Source organism: Pelodiscus sinensis, chromosome 14, assembly GCF_049634645.1.
Source record: "Pelodiscus sinensis isolate JC-2024 chromosome 14, ASM4963464v1, whole genome shotgun sequence".
Lineage (NCBI taxonomy): Eukaryota > Metazoa > Chordata > Testudines > Trionychidae > Pelodiscus > Pelodiscus sinensis.
Window position 1 is genome coordinate 19,767,593 of NC_134724.1, and position 13,847 is coordinate 19,781,439.

The 13,847-nt window shown below is 45.8% G+C and overlaps 1 protein-coding gene across 2 annotated transcripts in view; it reads left to right on the forward strand.

The window, feature by feature from the left end:
- The first annotated feature begins 1,926 nt into the window (after positions 1-1,926).
- HDGFL3 (HDGF like 3) overlaps positions 1,927-13,847 on the forward strand; it is a 72,283-nt gene continuing 60,362 nt past the window's right edge. Inside the window, exon 1 of one of the 2 annotated variants that reach the window (XM_075897140.1) lies at positions 1,927-2,511. In XM_075897140.1, coding sequence (XP_075753255.1) covers positions 2,428-2,511 — 84 coding nt within the window. In that variant the 5' untranslated portion in view covers positions 1,927-2,427. The remainder of the gene's footprint in view (positions 2,512-13,847) is intronic. The other variant, XM_006139246.4, reaches the window with a different exon arrangement.

The following is a 13,847-nucleotide window of genomic DNA, read 5'->3' on the forward strand; positions in this document are numbered from 1 at the left end:
TGAGGAGTACTGCAGTTGACGGAGGTGCCCTGAGTGTTTGATTTAATAAAGATCTGCTAAATCGAACACTGGAAGATTGACTGCCATCACGTTGATCTTCCCATCAGTATAGAAGTGGCCTGTGTGTGATGATCAGAGGTCAAGACTCAAAATGCATTCCTCCCTCTTCATCATCAAAGGAAAAGCCCACGTGAGGAGTGATGCTGTCAGCTTGTTTTCTTTTAGAAGAAACTGTAAGTATGGATTCAAGGAAGGATCCAGCATCTCTGGATTGTTTAGATTCATCCAGATAAGTTACTAGATGCAAAGCAGAGATCCCCAGAGACAATCTGGGTGCCCTAAAAAGAGTTTTAGGAAACTAGCAGTTTATTACATCACTGCCACTATTTGAAATTACAAACTCTGACTCACCTGTGCATATATTTTACTTGCTTTAACCTCTCAATAATTCTTACCTCCTTTTTATAGTGAATAAACCTTTAGTTAGTTTATCACTAGCTTGGGTGCCTGCCCTGTTTTCTGACAGTCTGTCCTGAGGTAGGCACTGATACTTGTGAGCCACCCCAGACAATGTGACAGCAGGCTTAGTCAGCAAGCAACAGCAGAGCAGGGAGGAGAATACAAAATCCTGCCAACCAATGCATACTATAGCCACTAGTTGGCATTACTGCATCCCTACCACGTCTCACCCACAGCTTCAAGAAGGTTTACTGAGATGTATACCTACACAACTTCTGATGGCTAAAATATTTTCCACACAACCTGTGTGGCACTGCCCCTAGAGATGCCAACCTCCCATTGACCTCTTTAAGTGCCCTCCTGCTGATACCCTTTTACCAAATTATTCCCCCCCACACACTAGTAGTTGTAATTTAGCAAATGGGTGTGTGCAGAAGGATCAAAGGGTGCAGTGTTCAGATTGTAGTGAGGTTTGTGGTATATGATAGTTGTAATCATAAGAGATGTGCTCATAGATGGAATAGTAGAGGTGACTTCATTTTTCACTTTTCTTGCTTTTTTGGGTGTGTGTTGGTAATATTGTATAGAATCATGGAAATGTAGGATGAATGGAACCTCGAGGTCATCTAGTCCTTCTCCTTGCAGTGAGGCATCTATATATCAACCCTCACTTCTTTACAGTGAAGATTTTTACATATTAATTTTCATGGGTTTTTAAGATTGTAGGATACTGGCGACAGTTACAATTTACAAGGATCCATATCCCACTCTGGGTCCTTGTGGCACTAGGACACGTTGGTGTCCAGAACTCGGTAGTGAAGTAAGACTTCTTGGTTTGTTCTGTAATCAGGCAATAGAATTTGGGGGTCTCAGCACAAAAATCAGCAAGATATAGCAGGATTCCAGAGACAGGACTTGGTAGCATGATATGCTGGAAAGTTAGAATGGTCTACTCTAGAATTTCTGTTTGTGTGTGTGCCCTACTTAGGATTGGATGTGTTCCGTAGTTAGGTTACTAGATCTGTGGGTTTGGGTGCAAAACTTCATGCCCCAGAACTAGGCTTTTGTAGTGCTATTGAGCTGGGACACATTGGGCTCTGGGATTTTTTTGGTGTGTTACAATGGGTTAGGTTTCTTATTAATTTAAGTGGTTATATTTGGGGGCAAGGGTGCCTTACATCATGCCCTGGATCCAGATTTTTGTAGCCCTAAGGTGCTGAGGTTTTGGTGCAGTAGGAGTGGTTGCATGTGTTCCATCAGAGGTGGACTTTGGGGGTTCAGGCACAATGACACGCCAACAGCCTCTATGTCCTAGCTCCAGGTCTTTGTGGCACTAGGGCACACTGGAGCGGTAGGAAAAGATTGGACGTGTTTTGTATTTAAACAGTGGAATTGGGAGTGGGGGGTTGGGTGCAAGGATCTGGCAGGATCCATGTAGATCCGGCTTTTCCCTTTGCCCTCAGCCCCCCGTGGAAACGGTGCATAAAGCGAGCTGGGGAGGCAGGCAGGCGGCGAGGAGCCGCTCTGAGCTCTGCTGTTTTTCCTAGAAACCGATCCGTGGACCTAGAAAATAACAGGAAGGGGAAAGCAAAGGGGGGAAAATACGAAGATCCTGTTTGCGGTCGCTGCCCGAGGAAGAATTTGGAGGAGAAGGATCCATATTTCTGCTGCCGCCGAGGCTGCGGCGCCGAGGATGGAGCGCGGGGCCATGTAGCGGGCTCGCCTCTCGGCCACGCTCTCTCCGCCCGCAGCGGGATTTCGGCCTCGGCCCGGGGGCCGCGGGCAAGGCCGCCCCCTCCCCGCTGCACACGCCCCCCACCTCTCCCGCCGCCGAGGGAAGCGGCTGGTGCCCGGGGCCCGTCCCTGCTGCGGCGGCGGCTGCCTTCGCCTGGGCGGATCGCGCCCCGCCAGGGGCCGCTGGTTGCAGGGGGCGCGGGGCAGGCGGGAGGCGGCGGAGGGAAGCTGCCGATGGCGCGTCCGAGGCCCCGCGAGTACAAGGCTGGAGACCTGGTGTTCGCCAAGATGAAAGGCTACCCGCACTGGCCGGCCAGGGTGCGTGAGTACCGGGGTGGGGGTGGGGAACGTAGGGAGCCCGCTCAGCCAGCGCCCGGCGCGGCCCTTTCCCCGCGGCCGGGTCCTTTGCAAGCCCAGCCGCAGACCCCCTCCCTCTCCATGCCTCCTCCAGCGAGGAGCCTAGCTCGGGCTTGGGGCTGTTCCCGGCTCGGTTATTGTGCATCTTTGCTGGGATGTGCAGATTTCTCTCTCCCCCTCCCCCCTCCGCGAGAAGGAGGGGGTGAGAGTGGATTGTACCTGAATTATTAGTGTGGGGAAGAGGCCTGGGGAACTGGCAGCTCTGCATGAAAATGATGCTATTTATTATACGCCCTCCCCTCTCACTGCCTCTCTCCCCCCCACACACTACTGAGAGCACCCGCCTGCCTCCCCGCATGCACATTGCCAGGCAGGCGGTGGCAGAGAAGCTGCCTTTAGCCACAATATGAAGCCACGGAGAGGGAGAGAGACAAACAGGCACAGCCATCACAAGGCCGGATCTGTGTCTCACTCAGCCCAGGAAGTGCCTCCTGCCTGGGAAACACGCTTGGGAGGAGAGCAAGGCCTAGAATTCAGGCAGCAACTCTTTGCAAGGTGCCTGATACACAGAATAGACCATATTTGGGGCTGCAGTGGGCGGAGGGGGCATGGTCTGCTGTAAAGAGATTAGTGTTAACATGGACCCAATCCTGAGGGATGCGAGTTATTCCTTGAGGAGGAGGAGTTGGGGATCCCTGGCTTCCATTCTTCCATACACCTCTCTAAATGCAGGCACATTGGCTTTCGTTCAGGGGCTGATTATGTGGAGAAGTCTTAGGCTTGTGAATCAGTGACTGGTTTGATTTTGTGGTGGTTTGGGGGTTGTGAGCTTTTTATTTTATTATTATTCCTTGCCCATCTTTGATTATAAATGGCTTTGAAATCACTGAGTTGGAAAAGCATCATGGGTATTTGGCAACCTAATAGGCATTCTATGGTATCTTTAATGTCCATATTCAGTATAGGCCCACTAACAAAGCAAGGCTTTGTGTTCTGATACCATAGCATACTTACAGCCTTCCCTTTTTTTGGTCACTATAATGGACTTTGTTGAAGGAGTGTTTGTTCATTGTCCATTCCATCCTGCTAGGGAAAATCACACCTATTCAATGCTACATTCTGTTTTCAGTCACCAGTAAAAGAAAGTTGTTGTTTATAATCTGAGAGAGCTTGAAGATTATAAAGCGTGGAACACACTTTGCAGGGAAGCATAGGGAAGTGGGGTCAAGGCAATGAAAAAAGGGTGCATGTAAGTGGTGAAAAGTGGACATTGTGAATGTGACAGAGTGTTGAGCTGTAGACACAGTACAAGGATACTGTACAGTACAAGCCTTTGATACACCAGTATCAAAGGCTTAAATTAAGATTGATAGAGAAGAGCAATATCAGAGGATGCTAAATGTTAAGTAGAACAGACATAAGGATGTACGCTCAATTGCTTTGGCAGAGCAGGCTGAAATTTATTTGTGAATAGCCATAAGAGCATAAGAACATAGCCTATAAAAACGGCCATGCTGGATTAGACCAAAAGTCCATCTAACCCGATGGCCACTGTTGGAAGACAGGCTAATACAAAGTACTTCAGAGGAAATGAACAGAACAAGTAATTCAAGTGATCCATGTCTAAACTTTACATTGCATTTGTAATTAATGTGTCTGATCAGCATTTATGTTCTTATATCTCTTTATGATGGCCAACATCATATTAAAGGTGATGATTTACATCAGAGAACAATGGAGTTTATTGTAAATCAATTTCTTTCTGACATCAATAATGGTTTAATTTCATCTGAAAATGGATCAGCAGATGACTTTAACACCTCAAGATCATTCCAGCTTTGGGTTTGATCCTGCTCCGGTTGAAGTCATTGGCATAACTCTTTGATTTGCTAAAATCTCTTCTCTTCTCCTCATTTGCATGCAGCAACATTATCTTTGGTGTGCAGTGAAGACTAAGCTTGTGGCCTTGTCCTTCTGAGTAAAAAAGGGTGCAATATTAACTCATATTAGCTAATGTGGCGACTAATTGAAGTCATTGGAAAACTTTCAGTAAACTTTTCTTAATTTTTTTTATCATGCACAGAATGCAGATGGGCACATCTTTGATTATGTGTTTAGTTGGCTAGTCAAAGTTATGACCCTCAAGATATGGATTCACTAGGGAAAAAGTTGTGTTAGCTAACATGTGTTAGGTGAAGACTTCAGTGAAGACAAAGCCATCTATCTATAATTTTAACATGAGGTTTTGCAGTTTGAGGTAAAGGCTATGGGATTGCTTTGTCTTCAGTAGTATTTTACCTTGTGTTAGGTATCATGTATTAGTGAACACAAGTTAACAACATGCCTATTTCCTTGTGAAGACTAGGCCACAGGGTTTATAGTAGTCCTCACTGTGCTCCAAGGAGTCTGTTGTGGTATGCAAGTGAGGAGAGAAGTCGAGATTGTTGCAGATGACATGTCAGGTCAGCTCTCCTGATTAATTGAACCTTAGTTATCAAGAGGTTTTGCTTAGGTGGAAGATCTTTATATAATCAAAGTTTAGATGCTCAGCACAGTGGAAAGTGGCTGATGTGCTGGGAAACCAATAGGGAAACCAATGCCTAAAAACCAATGGCATGCTACAGCTGTAGAACCTCACAGACCTTGTGATATTGAGCATCGTCTCACCAATTAACAACTTACCAAAGACCAAATCCTGCAGTCTTCAGTCAAGACTCTACTTGATAGTCACTCAGGTGTCTCCATGCTCTGTTAAAAAGACTTGCGTTACAAAACACTTGTCTTTGTAACGCTCTTTTAGATAGTTGGGATATGAAAGATGCCATTGAAGTCATACTGATCTGAAAGACTTCTCCATTTTGATCATGCAGGCTGAGTAAGGATGGCAGGAATTGAGCCAAAGTCAGTAAGTTTGGTGTCCAGTAGTATTCCCTGTAAGGTGACCACCCAGGCAAGATTCAGGTGCTACTCAGCTGATCAGCAGAGTGCCCGCCGTCACCCACAGCTGGCATCGCATGTTTCTGCTGGTGATGCACATATGCATATGGCTTGGTGCAGAATGCCCTGCCCATAGGTGAAAAAATTAGAGGGAACACTGGTCTCCAAGGTGACTTTTATGTGACTGGATCAAATACTATCTCGTGTCAAAAGGAAGAGTAGCAGTTTGGTGTAATAAGATGCAGGTAGCACATTGAATACTTCATGCATCCAAAGTAGGGATGTTAAATGGTGTTTAATCAACTAGTAGATGGAAATTCCTGGTGGCTCTTAATACATTTAAAAGACTAAAGCGCAGCAGACAACGGAAGGGGGACCTGGGGTGAGCAAGGACAGCTGATTCCCGGCTCATACCTGGTCCCCCCTGTGGCATCCAGGATAGCTAGATTCCTGGCTTGCACACAACCCCCTGCTATGCCGCTGCCTCCCCTGCACCTCATGGAGATGGTGCTGGGAGGAAACCAGCTTTTAAGCCAGCTCCTCCAAGCACCAGCTCCTGATCCCCGCTCTCTACCTTGCTGACTCTCTTTGATAGAGGCTGCGGGAGGGGGGGGCAGCGACTATCTGATAAGCATATGCTTATTGGATAGTCGACTAGTCGCTTACATCCCTTTTCCAAAGATGTTTTTCAAAGTCACGAGAGAAATTCTAAGTGGCCATAGCCTCTGCTGGGGTAAATAAGCAAAGTTCCATTCATGTAAATGGAACTATGTTGATTTACTCTAGCTGAGGATCCAGCCCTGACAATACATAGATTGCATAGACAGAAGAGGCATTTAAGTGTGCATACAGGAAGCAAGCTTGGGTGGCTGAGGTACTAGATTGAGACAGGAAATATAGGTTTGGGTCCCAGCTTTGCTAGAGACTTCCTGTGCAACGATGGGTTACTGTCTCTCTTGGCCTCAGTTCACTGACTGTAAAACAGGAACAACAACACTTTCCTACCTACCAAGGGTGAGTGTCAGTACATTAATTAGCATTTGTGACTTGCTCAGCTGCTACCAGGATGGGGGCTGTATCATTATCTAGATTCATAGGAAAATGTTCATTTCATCTTCCAGACATATTCTTCTGGTTTGTTGGTAGCTTTAATATTGGCCATTGGTTAGCCACTTGAGGTTAAATGAAAGGAAAAAAAAATCAATAATTGTGTTCATTTCATCAGTGGTTCTGAAGACATAATATGCAATTAGATGACACAATGTGCAGGTGATTAACAAATAAGAAAAAGACTGTTAAGGCAAATGTAAAGAGAGGAACAAAATTCTGAATGATTTGAATAATCTACAAGTATGCCCAGGTAAGTGACTTATACAGTTCACTGAATAAAATGTAAGATAATGTGGCTTGGGATAAGAGAATGTGATTTGGGTAGACTAAGGCCAGGTCTACACTAGACCCAGCAGCTCAGTTTATGGTACACAATTTCAGCTATTTAGAATACGTAGCTGGAGTCAGCTTAATTTAAGCTGAGCTTTGTGGCATCCCCATAGTGGAAGGCCAATGGGAGCAAATGCTCCTGTCATCATCCCTTACTCTTCACTAGAGCAGGAGTACGGGATGCTGGTGGGGGCACCTTCTGAGTTTGATTTAGTGAGTCTTAACTAGACTCGCTAAATCGAACTCTGGATGATCGATCACAGCAGTGGCGATCTTCTGCAGCGTGAAGACACTGCAGATAGTTTGTGCAAGGACGGTTATGTTGGCTTGGAACAGTACGAAAGAGATCTACAGAAGTATTGCAGTGAACTTTAATTTGCCATGCACAAAAGGTTTAGATGCTTTTCACGTCTCATTCAGATGAGAGTATATCTCTTAGAGTGATTATGTTACATTAACGAATCACCAGTAATTAAAGTGTACAGTCTCTTGGGAATCTGAATTTCTTCACTTGTAGACCCACCTCTCTCTCCTTCTCCTTTATAATTCCATGCTGCTGCTTTTGATTGACATTCCCTTATATATAATATTTGTTAGAGAAGTTTGAAAGCACATGTGGTGCTGTCTGGTACACGTAGAAGAGTCATGTTTAAAGAAGGCAACATTTGCTGGTAATTACCACAAAATGGTTTTCTGAGCTATTTATACATTTTAGGGAATCAGTGTATGATCTGATACATCTTGCCAGTAACTTAGTAGATGATGGCATTGTAATGAGAATCACTGTCTGTAATATGTTCAGCTGAAGAAATTACTTTAATAAGATTAGGAATGTAAGCGACTAGTTGACTTTCCGATAAGCATATGCTCATTGGATAGTAGACTAGTGACTCAACTAGTCACTTCCCCCCTGCCTTGCTGCCTCTTTCAAAGAGAGAGGCAGCAAGTAGGGGGAGCAGGAGCTGGTGCTGGGGTGAACTGATTTAAAAGCTGGTTCCCCCCAGCACCATTTCTGCAGGGGGGCAGGGGATGCAGAGGCGTATCAGGGGACCAGGCACGGAGGGCCTTAATTTTAAATGTATTAATACATTTCTAAAGCACAAATGCAGCAGAGGGGACCAGTCGTGAACTGGGACAGCTGATTCCCGGCTCACGCCTGGTCCCCCCGCTGCGCTTCAGCCTTTTAAATGTATTAAGAGCATGGCTATGGCTCTGCAGTTTTCTCCCCTTATCAAACTAATCAGGTAGTCGATTGAAATTCCATTGACTAGTCAATTAGCTGATTAAATGTCATTTAACTTCCCTAAATAAGATACAAGTGTAGGCTCGTAATTTCCAGTTCAACATATTGTAACCCTATTGTTAACTATGGCCAAATCTAACAAGCCCTTTAAGCACATGAGAAATCCAAATGTGGAACTGAAGTTAAAGTTAAGCATATGCTTTGTTGGATTGTTGCCTAGAAGAGTAACACTGTTACTACAGTACTATCATATTAAAGAACCTAAAAAAATACTATCAAAGTGTGAAATAATTCCAGCAGTTTAATTTTTACTCTTCAATAAAACAGTGAAGATCTGTGTGGAAAAATACATTTAAGGCACAAGCATAGACATTTTAGAAATGAACTATGGCCCTGATGTTGAATTGGGATCCACTAATGTGAACCTCTATAGGACTATGCATGGTCACAGTGCTCATCAGTCCCTCAAACAACCATGGAAGTAAGATTGTACGTTTTAAAGCAGGAGTGAGGAACCTTTTTTGGCTTAGGGACCACTGACCCACAGGAAAATCAGTTGGGGGCCAGCAAGTGAGAAGCAAAAAACAAAACCGTCACTGACATGGCCCCCGACAGAAAAGGAGAAAGAAACACCTCATATTCCCCTCTCACACCAGAGCCTAGGGGGACCCAGGCTAGTAGATTTTGTGTGCTCCAGCCCTGTAGGGGGATAGTGTGTGTGTGTGATGGAGCATCCAAGTGGGCTCCCCAATGCTGGGGGAGCCCTAAGTCACAGTGGCTGGATCCAGGCAAAATGGGGGCCATATCTGACCCCTGGGCCTTAGGTTCCCCACTACTGTTTTAAAGTGTTTAAAATATCAAAGAGACCATTTGTTTTCTTATTGCACAGAAGACAAGAAGAGGTAGGATTTCCCTGGCAGAGCTTTATCCTTTTGGTCAAAAAGTGACAGATGAAATCAGTTTAGATCCAGAAAACTTCAAAGAGCACTATATGTAAGAGAGCACTACGATTGCTCTGAACTCCAGTATAAAGAGGGAGAAAAACCTGTTGAGAGTCTATGGGTTAAGTTTAAAGGAGCATTGATGTTGTGGTTGGTGTTTGCTACAGGCCACCGAATCAGGTGGATGAGGTAGATGAGGCTTTCTTCGGACAACTGAGCGAAGCTTCCAGATCGCAGGCCCTGGTTCTCGTGGGGGACTTTAATCACCCTGACATCTGCTGGGAAACCTATATGGCAGTACACAGGCAATCCAGGAAGTTTTTGGAGAATGTTGGGGATAACTTCTTGACACAGGTGCTGAAGGATCCAACCAGGGGCTGTGCGCAGCTTGACCTTCTGCTCACAAACAGGGAGGAACTAATAGGGGAAGTAGAGGTGGGTGACAACCTGGGAAGCAGTGATCATGAGATGGTAGATTTCAGGATCCTGACGAAAGGAAGAAAAGAGAGTAGTAAAATACACACCTTGGACTTCAAAAAAGCAGATTTTGACTCCCTCCGAGATCTGATGGGCAAAATCCCCTGGGATGTTAACATGAAGGGGAAAGGAGTCCAGGACAGCTGGCAGTATTTTTAAAGAAGCCTTATTGAAGGCACAGAAAGAAACCATCCCGACGCGTAGCAAGAGAGGCAAACATGGTAGGAGACCGGACTGGCTTACAGGGGAAATCCTTGGTGAACTTAAGCACAAAAAGGAAGCTTACAAAGAGTGGAAACTTGGACAAATGACCAGGGAGGAGTTTAAAGGTATAGCTCGAGAATGCTGGGGGGTTATCAGGAAGGCGAAAGTGCATATGGAATTGCGACTGGCTAAGGATGTGAAGGATAACAAGAAAGGTTTCTACAGGCATGTTAACAAGAAGAAGGTGATCAGAGAGAGTGTGCGGCCCCTAATGGATGAAGGAGGTAACCTAGTGACAAATGTGGGGAAAGCTGAAGTACTCAATGCTTTCTTTGCCTCTGTATTCACGGACAAGGTCGGCTCCTGGACTTCTGCGCCAAGTGACGCAAGATGGGATGAAGATGGACAGCCCGTGATGGGTAAAGAACAGGTTAGGAACTATTTAGAAAAGCTAAACGTACATAAATCCATGGGTCCGGACTTAGTGCATCCGAAGGTACTGAGGGAGTTGGCAAATGTCATTGTGGAGCCTTTGGCTATTATCTTTGAAAAGTCGTGGAGATCAGGAGAAATCCCGGATGGCTGGAAAAAGGCAAATGTAGTGCCCATCTTCAAAAAAGGGAAGAAGGATGATCCAGGGAACTATAGGCCGGTCAGTCTTACCTCGGTTCCTGGAAAAATCATGGAAGGGATTCTTAAGGAATCCATATTGAGGCACTTGGATGAGAGGAAAGTGATTAGGAATAGTCAGCATGGATTCACAAAGGGCAAGTCGTGCCTGACCAATCTGATTAGCTTCTAGGATGAGGTAACTGGCTCAGTGGACATGGGGAAGTCAGTGGATGTGATATACCTTGACTTTAGCAAGGCTTTTGATACGGTCTCCCACAATATTCTTGCCAGCAAGTTAAGGGATTGTGGATTGGATAAATGGACGGTAAGATGGATAGAAAGATGGCTAGAAGGCCGGGCCCAGCGGGTAGTGATCAATGGCTCGATGTCAGGATGGCGGTTGATTTCTAGCGGAGTGCCCCAAGTTTCAGTTCTAGGACCGGTATTGTTCAATATCTTTATTAATGATCTGGATGAGGGGATGGATTGCACCCTCAGCAAGTTTGAGGATGACACTAAGCTGGGGGGAGAGGTAGATACGCTTAAGGGCAGAGATAGGGTACAGAATGACTTAGACAAATTGGAGGATTGGGCCACTAGAAATCTGATGAGGTTCAACAAGGACAAGTGTAGAGTCCTGCACTTGGGACGGAAGAATCCCAAGCATAGTTACAAGCTGGGGACCAACCGGTTAAGTACTAGTTCTGCAGAAAAGGACCTGGGGGTTACAGTGGATGAGAAGCTAGATATGAGTCAACAGTGTGCCCTTGTAACCAAAAGGCTAATGGCATATTAGGTTGCATTAAGAGGAGCATTGCCAGCAGATCTAGAGATGTCATCATTCCCCTTTATTCGGCTTTGGTGAGGCCGCATCTGGAGTATTGTGTCCAGTTCTGGGCCCCCCACTACAAAAAGGATGTGGACGCATTGGAGAGGGTCCAGCGGAGGGCAACCAAAATGATTAGGGGGCTGGAGCATGAGACTTATGAGGAGAGGTTGAGGGACTTGGGTCTGTTTAGTCTGCAGAAGCGAAGAGTGAGGGGGGATTTGATAGCAGCCTTCAACTTCCTGAAGGGAGGTTCCAAAGAGGATGGAGAGAGGCTGTTCTCAGTAGTGACAGATGGCAGAACAAGGAGCAATGGTCTCAAGTTGTGGTGGAAGAGGTCCAGGTTGGATATTAGGAAAAACTATTTCACTAGGAGCGTGGTAAAGCACTGAAATGGGTTACCTAGGGAAGTAGTGGAGTCTCCATCCCTAGAGGTGTTTAAGTCTCGGCTTGACAAAGCCCTGGCTGGGTTGATTTAGTTGGAATTGGTCCTGCCTAGAGCAGGGGGCTGGACTTGATGACCTTCTGAGGTCTCTTCAAGCTCTATGATTCTAAGAGCACACAACAGATCTTTCTCTATATTTTCATGCCCAAGCCAGTTGCAGTCTCTTTGGCCCTTTGGAACCTGTCTAATCATTTCTCATTTGTTTAAAGACCACTTTGTGCTGCTTCTCCAGCTTTCCTCGTTGTTGCTCTGGTCTTCTATCACTTTTTGCCCTGCTGCTAAATCTGGATTTCTCATATCTCCTTCTCTTCCTTCATCACTTCCAGCCTATTCCTACTTTTCCTCCCTTTCTAACTGTTTGTCTCAGGGCATAAATATTGCTACCCAGTGTATTCCAAGTTGCCTCATTAGCTTAGTTATGAGTTATGACCATCCAGATACTTCCAATCCCCCAACACAAAGCGTATGATTGGCTTCATTCCAGCCTTACTGTTCCCAGTGCTGCAGCAAACCCAGTGACCCCTGTGCTGCAAGTTGTAACCTGTCTTACACCTTCCCATTTATTTCCCCTGAGGTTGTTCCTTGTCTCTGGAAGTAGTCTTCTTTGTTCCCTGTGCCCCCACCATCTTCTTGGGGTTGGATTCTGCTAGGTGTCCCTGTTCTTTTAATGGTCTCCTGCCCTCCATCCACAAAAAGTACACTTTGTGTTCCCTGTAAGATGTGCACTTATGTGGCTATTTAGGAGAGATTCAGATTCCACCCAGGGAATTAGCAGACCACCCACAACTGGGTTTTTTGTTTCTATAGGGCTGTGTCGACATTGGTATGATTTTGCGCAAAAGTGGTCGCTTCTGCGCAAAAACATGCTGCCTGTCTACACTGGCGGGGAGTTCTTGCGCAAGAACACTGATCTCATGTATGAAATCAGTGCTTCTTGTGCAAGAACTATGATACTCCCGCTGAGGAATAAGCCCTCTTGCGCAACTGTTCTTGCGCAAGAGGCCAGTGTAGACAGGCAACATGAATTTCTTGCGCAAGAAAGCCCGATGGCTAAAATGGCCATCGGAGCTTTCTTGCGCAAGAGAGCATCTACACTGGCACAGATGCTCTTGCGCAAAAGCACATCTCTTGCACAAAGGCACATGCCAGTGTAGACGCTCTTTTGCGCAAATACTTTAACGCAAGAATTCTTGCGTTAAAGAGTATTTGCGCAAGATCATGCCAATGTAGACGTAGCCTAGGTGGTGCACATACAATTTATTCTGCACATGGAAGAATAAGAGTAGAGAGGACATTGTTTGGGGTGGAGGTTTTCCCCACTTCTTCACTTGGTCATTGAACCAGTCATACCTCACTGACCCCTCCTCCAAATTACTTGGCTCTTGGTTTATATCTACCTACATGAATTTCCCTCTAAAGGCATAGTTTCAGGATCCTTGTCTTTCCATTGTATCTTGCCCCTGGGTTTGAGATTGTCTGGGTAGGTTCACTCTCCAAGGCTTCCTTGTTGGGCCCCTTGCCCAGGACTTGTTTCTTTTGGGAGTTGGCTCAGCCTCCATCCTCCTTCTCCTCTAGGTGTCCCTGATCTAGCACTCCCTGCTTCATTTCCCCTTCTTCCCACACGTCCTCCAGTGTGTTTCATCTTTCTAAGCTTGTTACCATCTGTCTGTAATCACATACTGAGCCTGCAAGGTCTACACTCATGAGCTTTTTTCACAGTTGGGGTCCTTCCTCCATCATTAACCATTTTTACATAAAGGGATTGGGGTCCAGTCTGTTAACACTACCCAGTAAGGCAAAAACTTTACTAGCCCTGCTCACTACCACCCACACTTTCCTTCTGCTTCTAAGGGGATACCGCCAAGGGCTCTTTTCCACACGTATACAATAAATAGTTATCGACCCTGCTAGTTGCCACTGCAGCCTTACCAAGATATTCCATAGGCAGGAACAAATTGCTGCGGAATTCATAATGCTCCATGTTGTTCTTTGGCCTACTTCAGTGGGAATCGATCTTATTTCTGGTCGCCTTTTTATGCCTGTCCACACACAGAACTCTGCAAACCCACCGCCCATGTAGGGGCAGTCTCTCTTTTACCCCTGCACTGGTAGCAGAGTTCAGTACGTGTGGCTAGTGCATCATTGCTTGCCTTTTTCAGTCCCTTCCCAGGC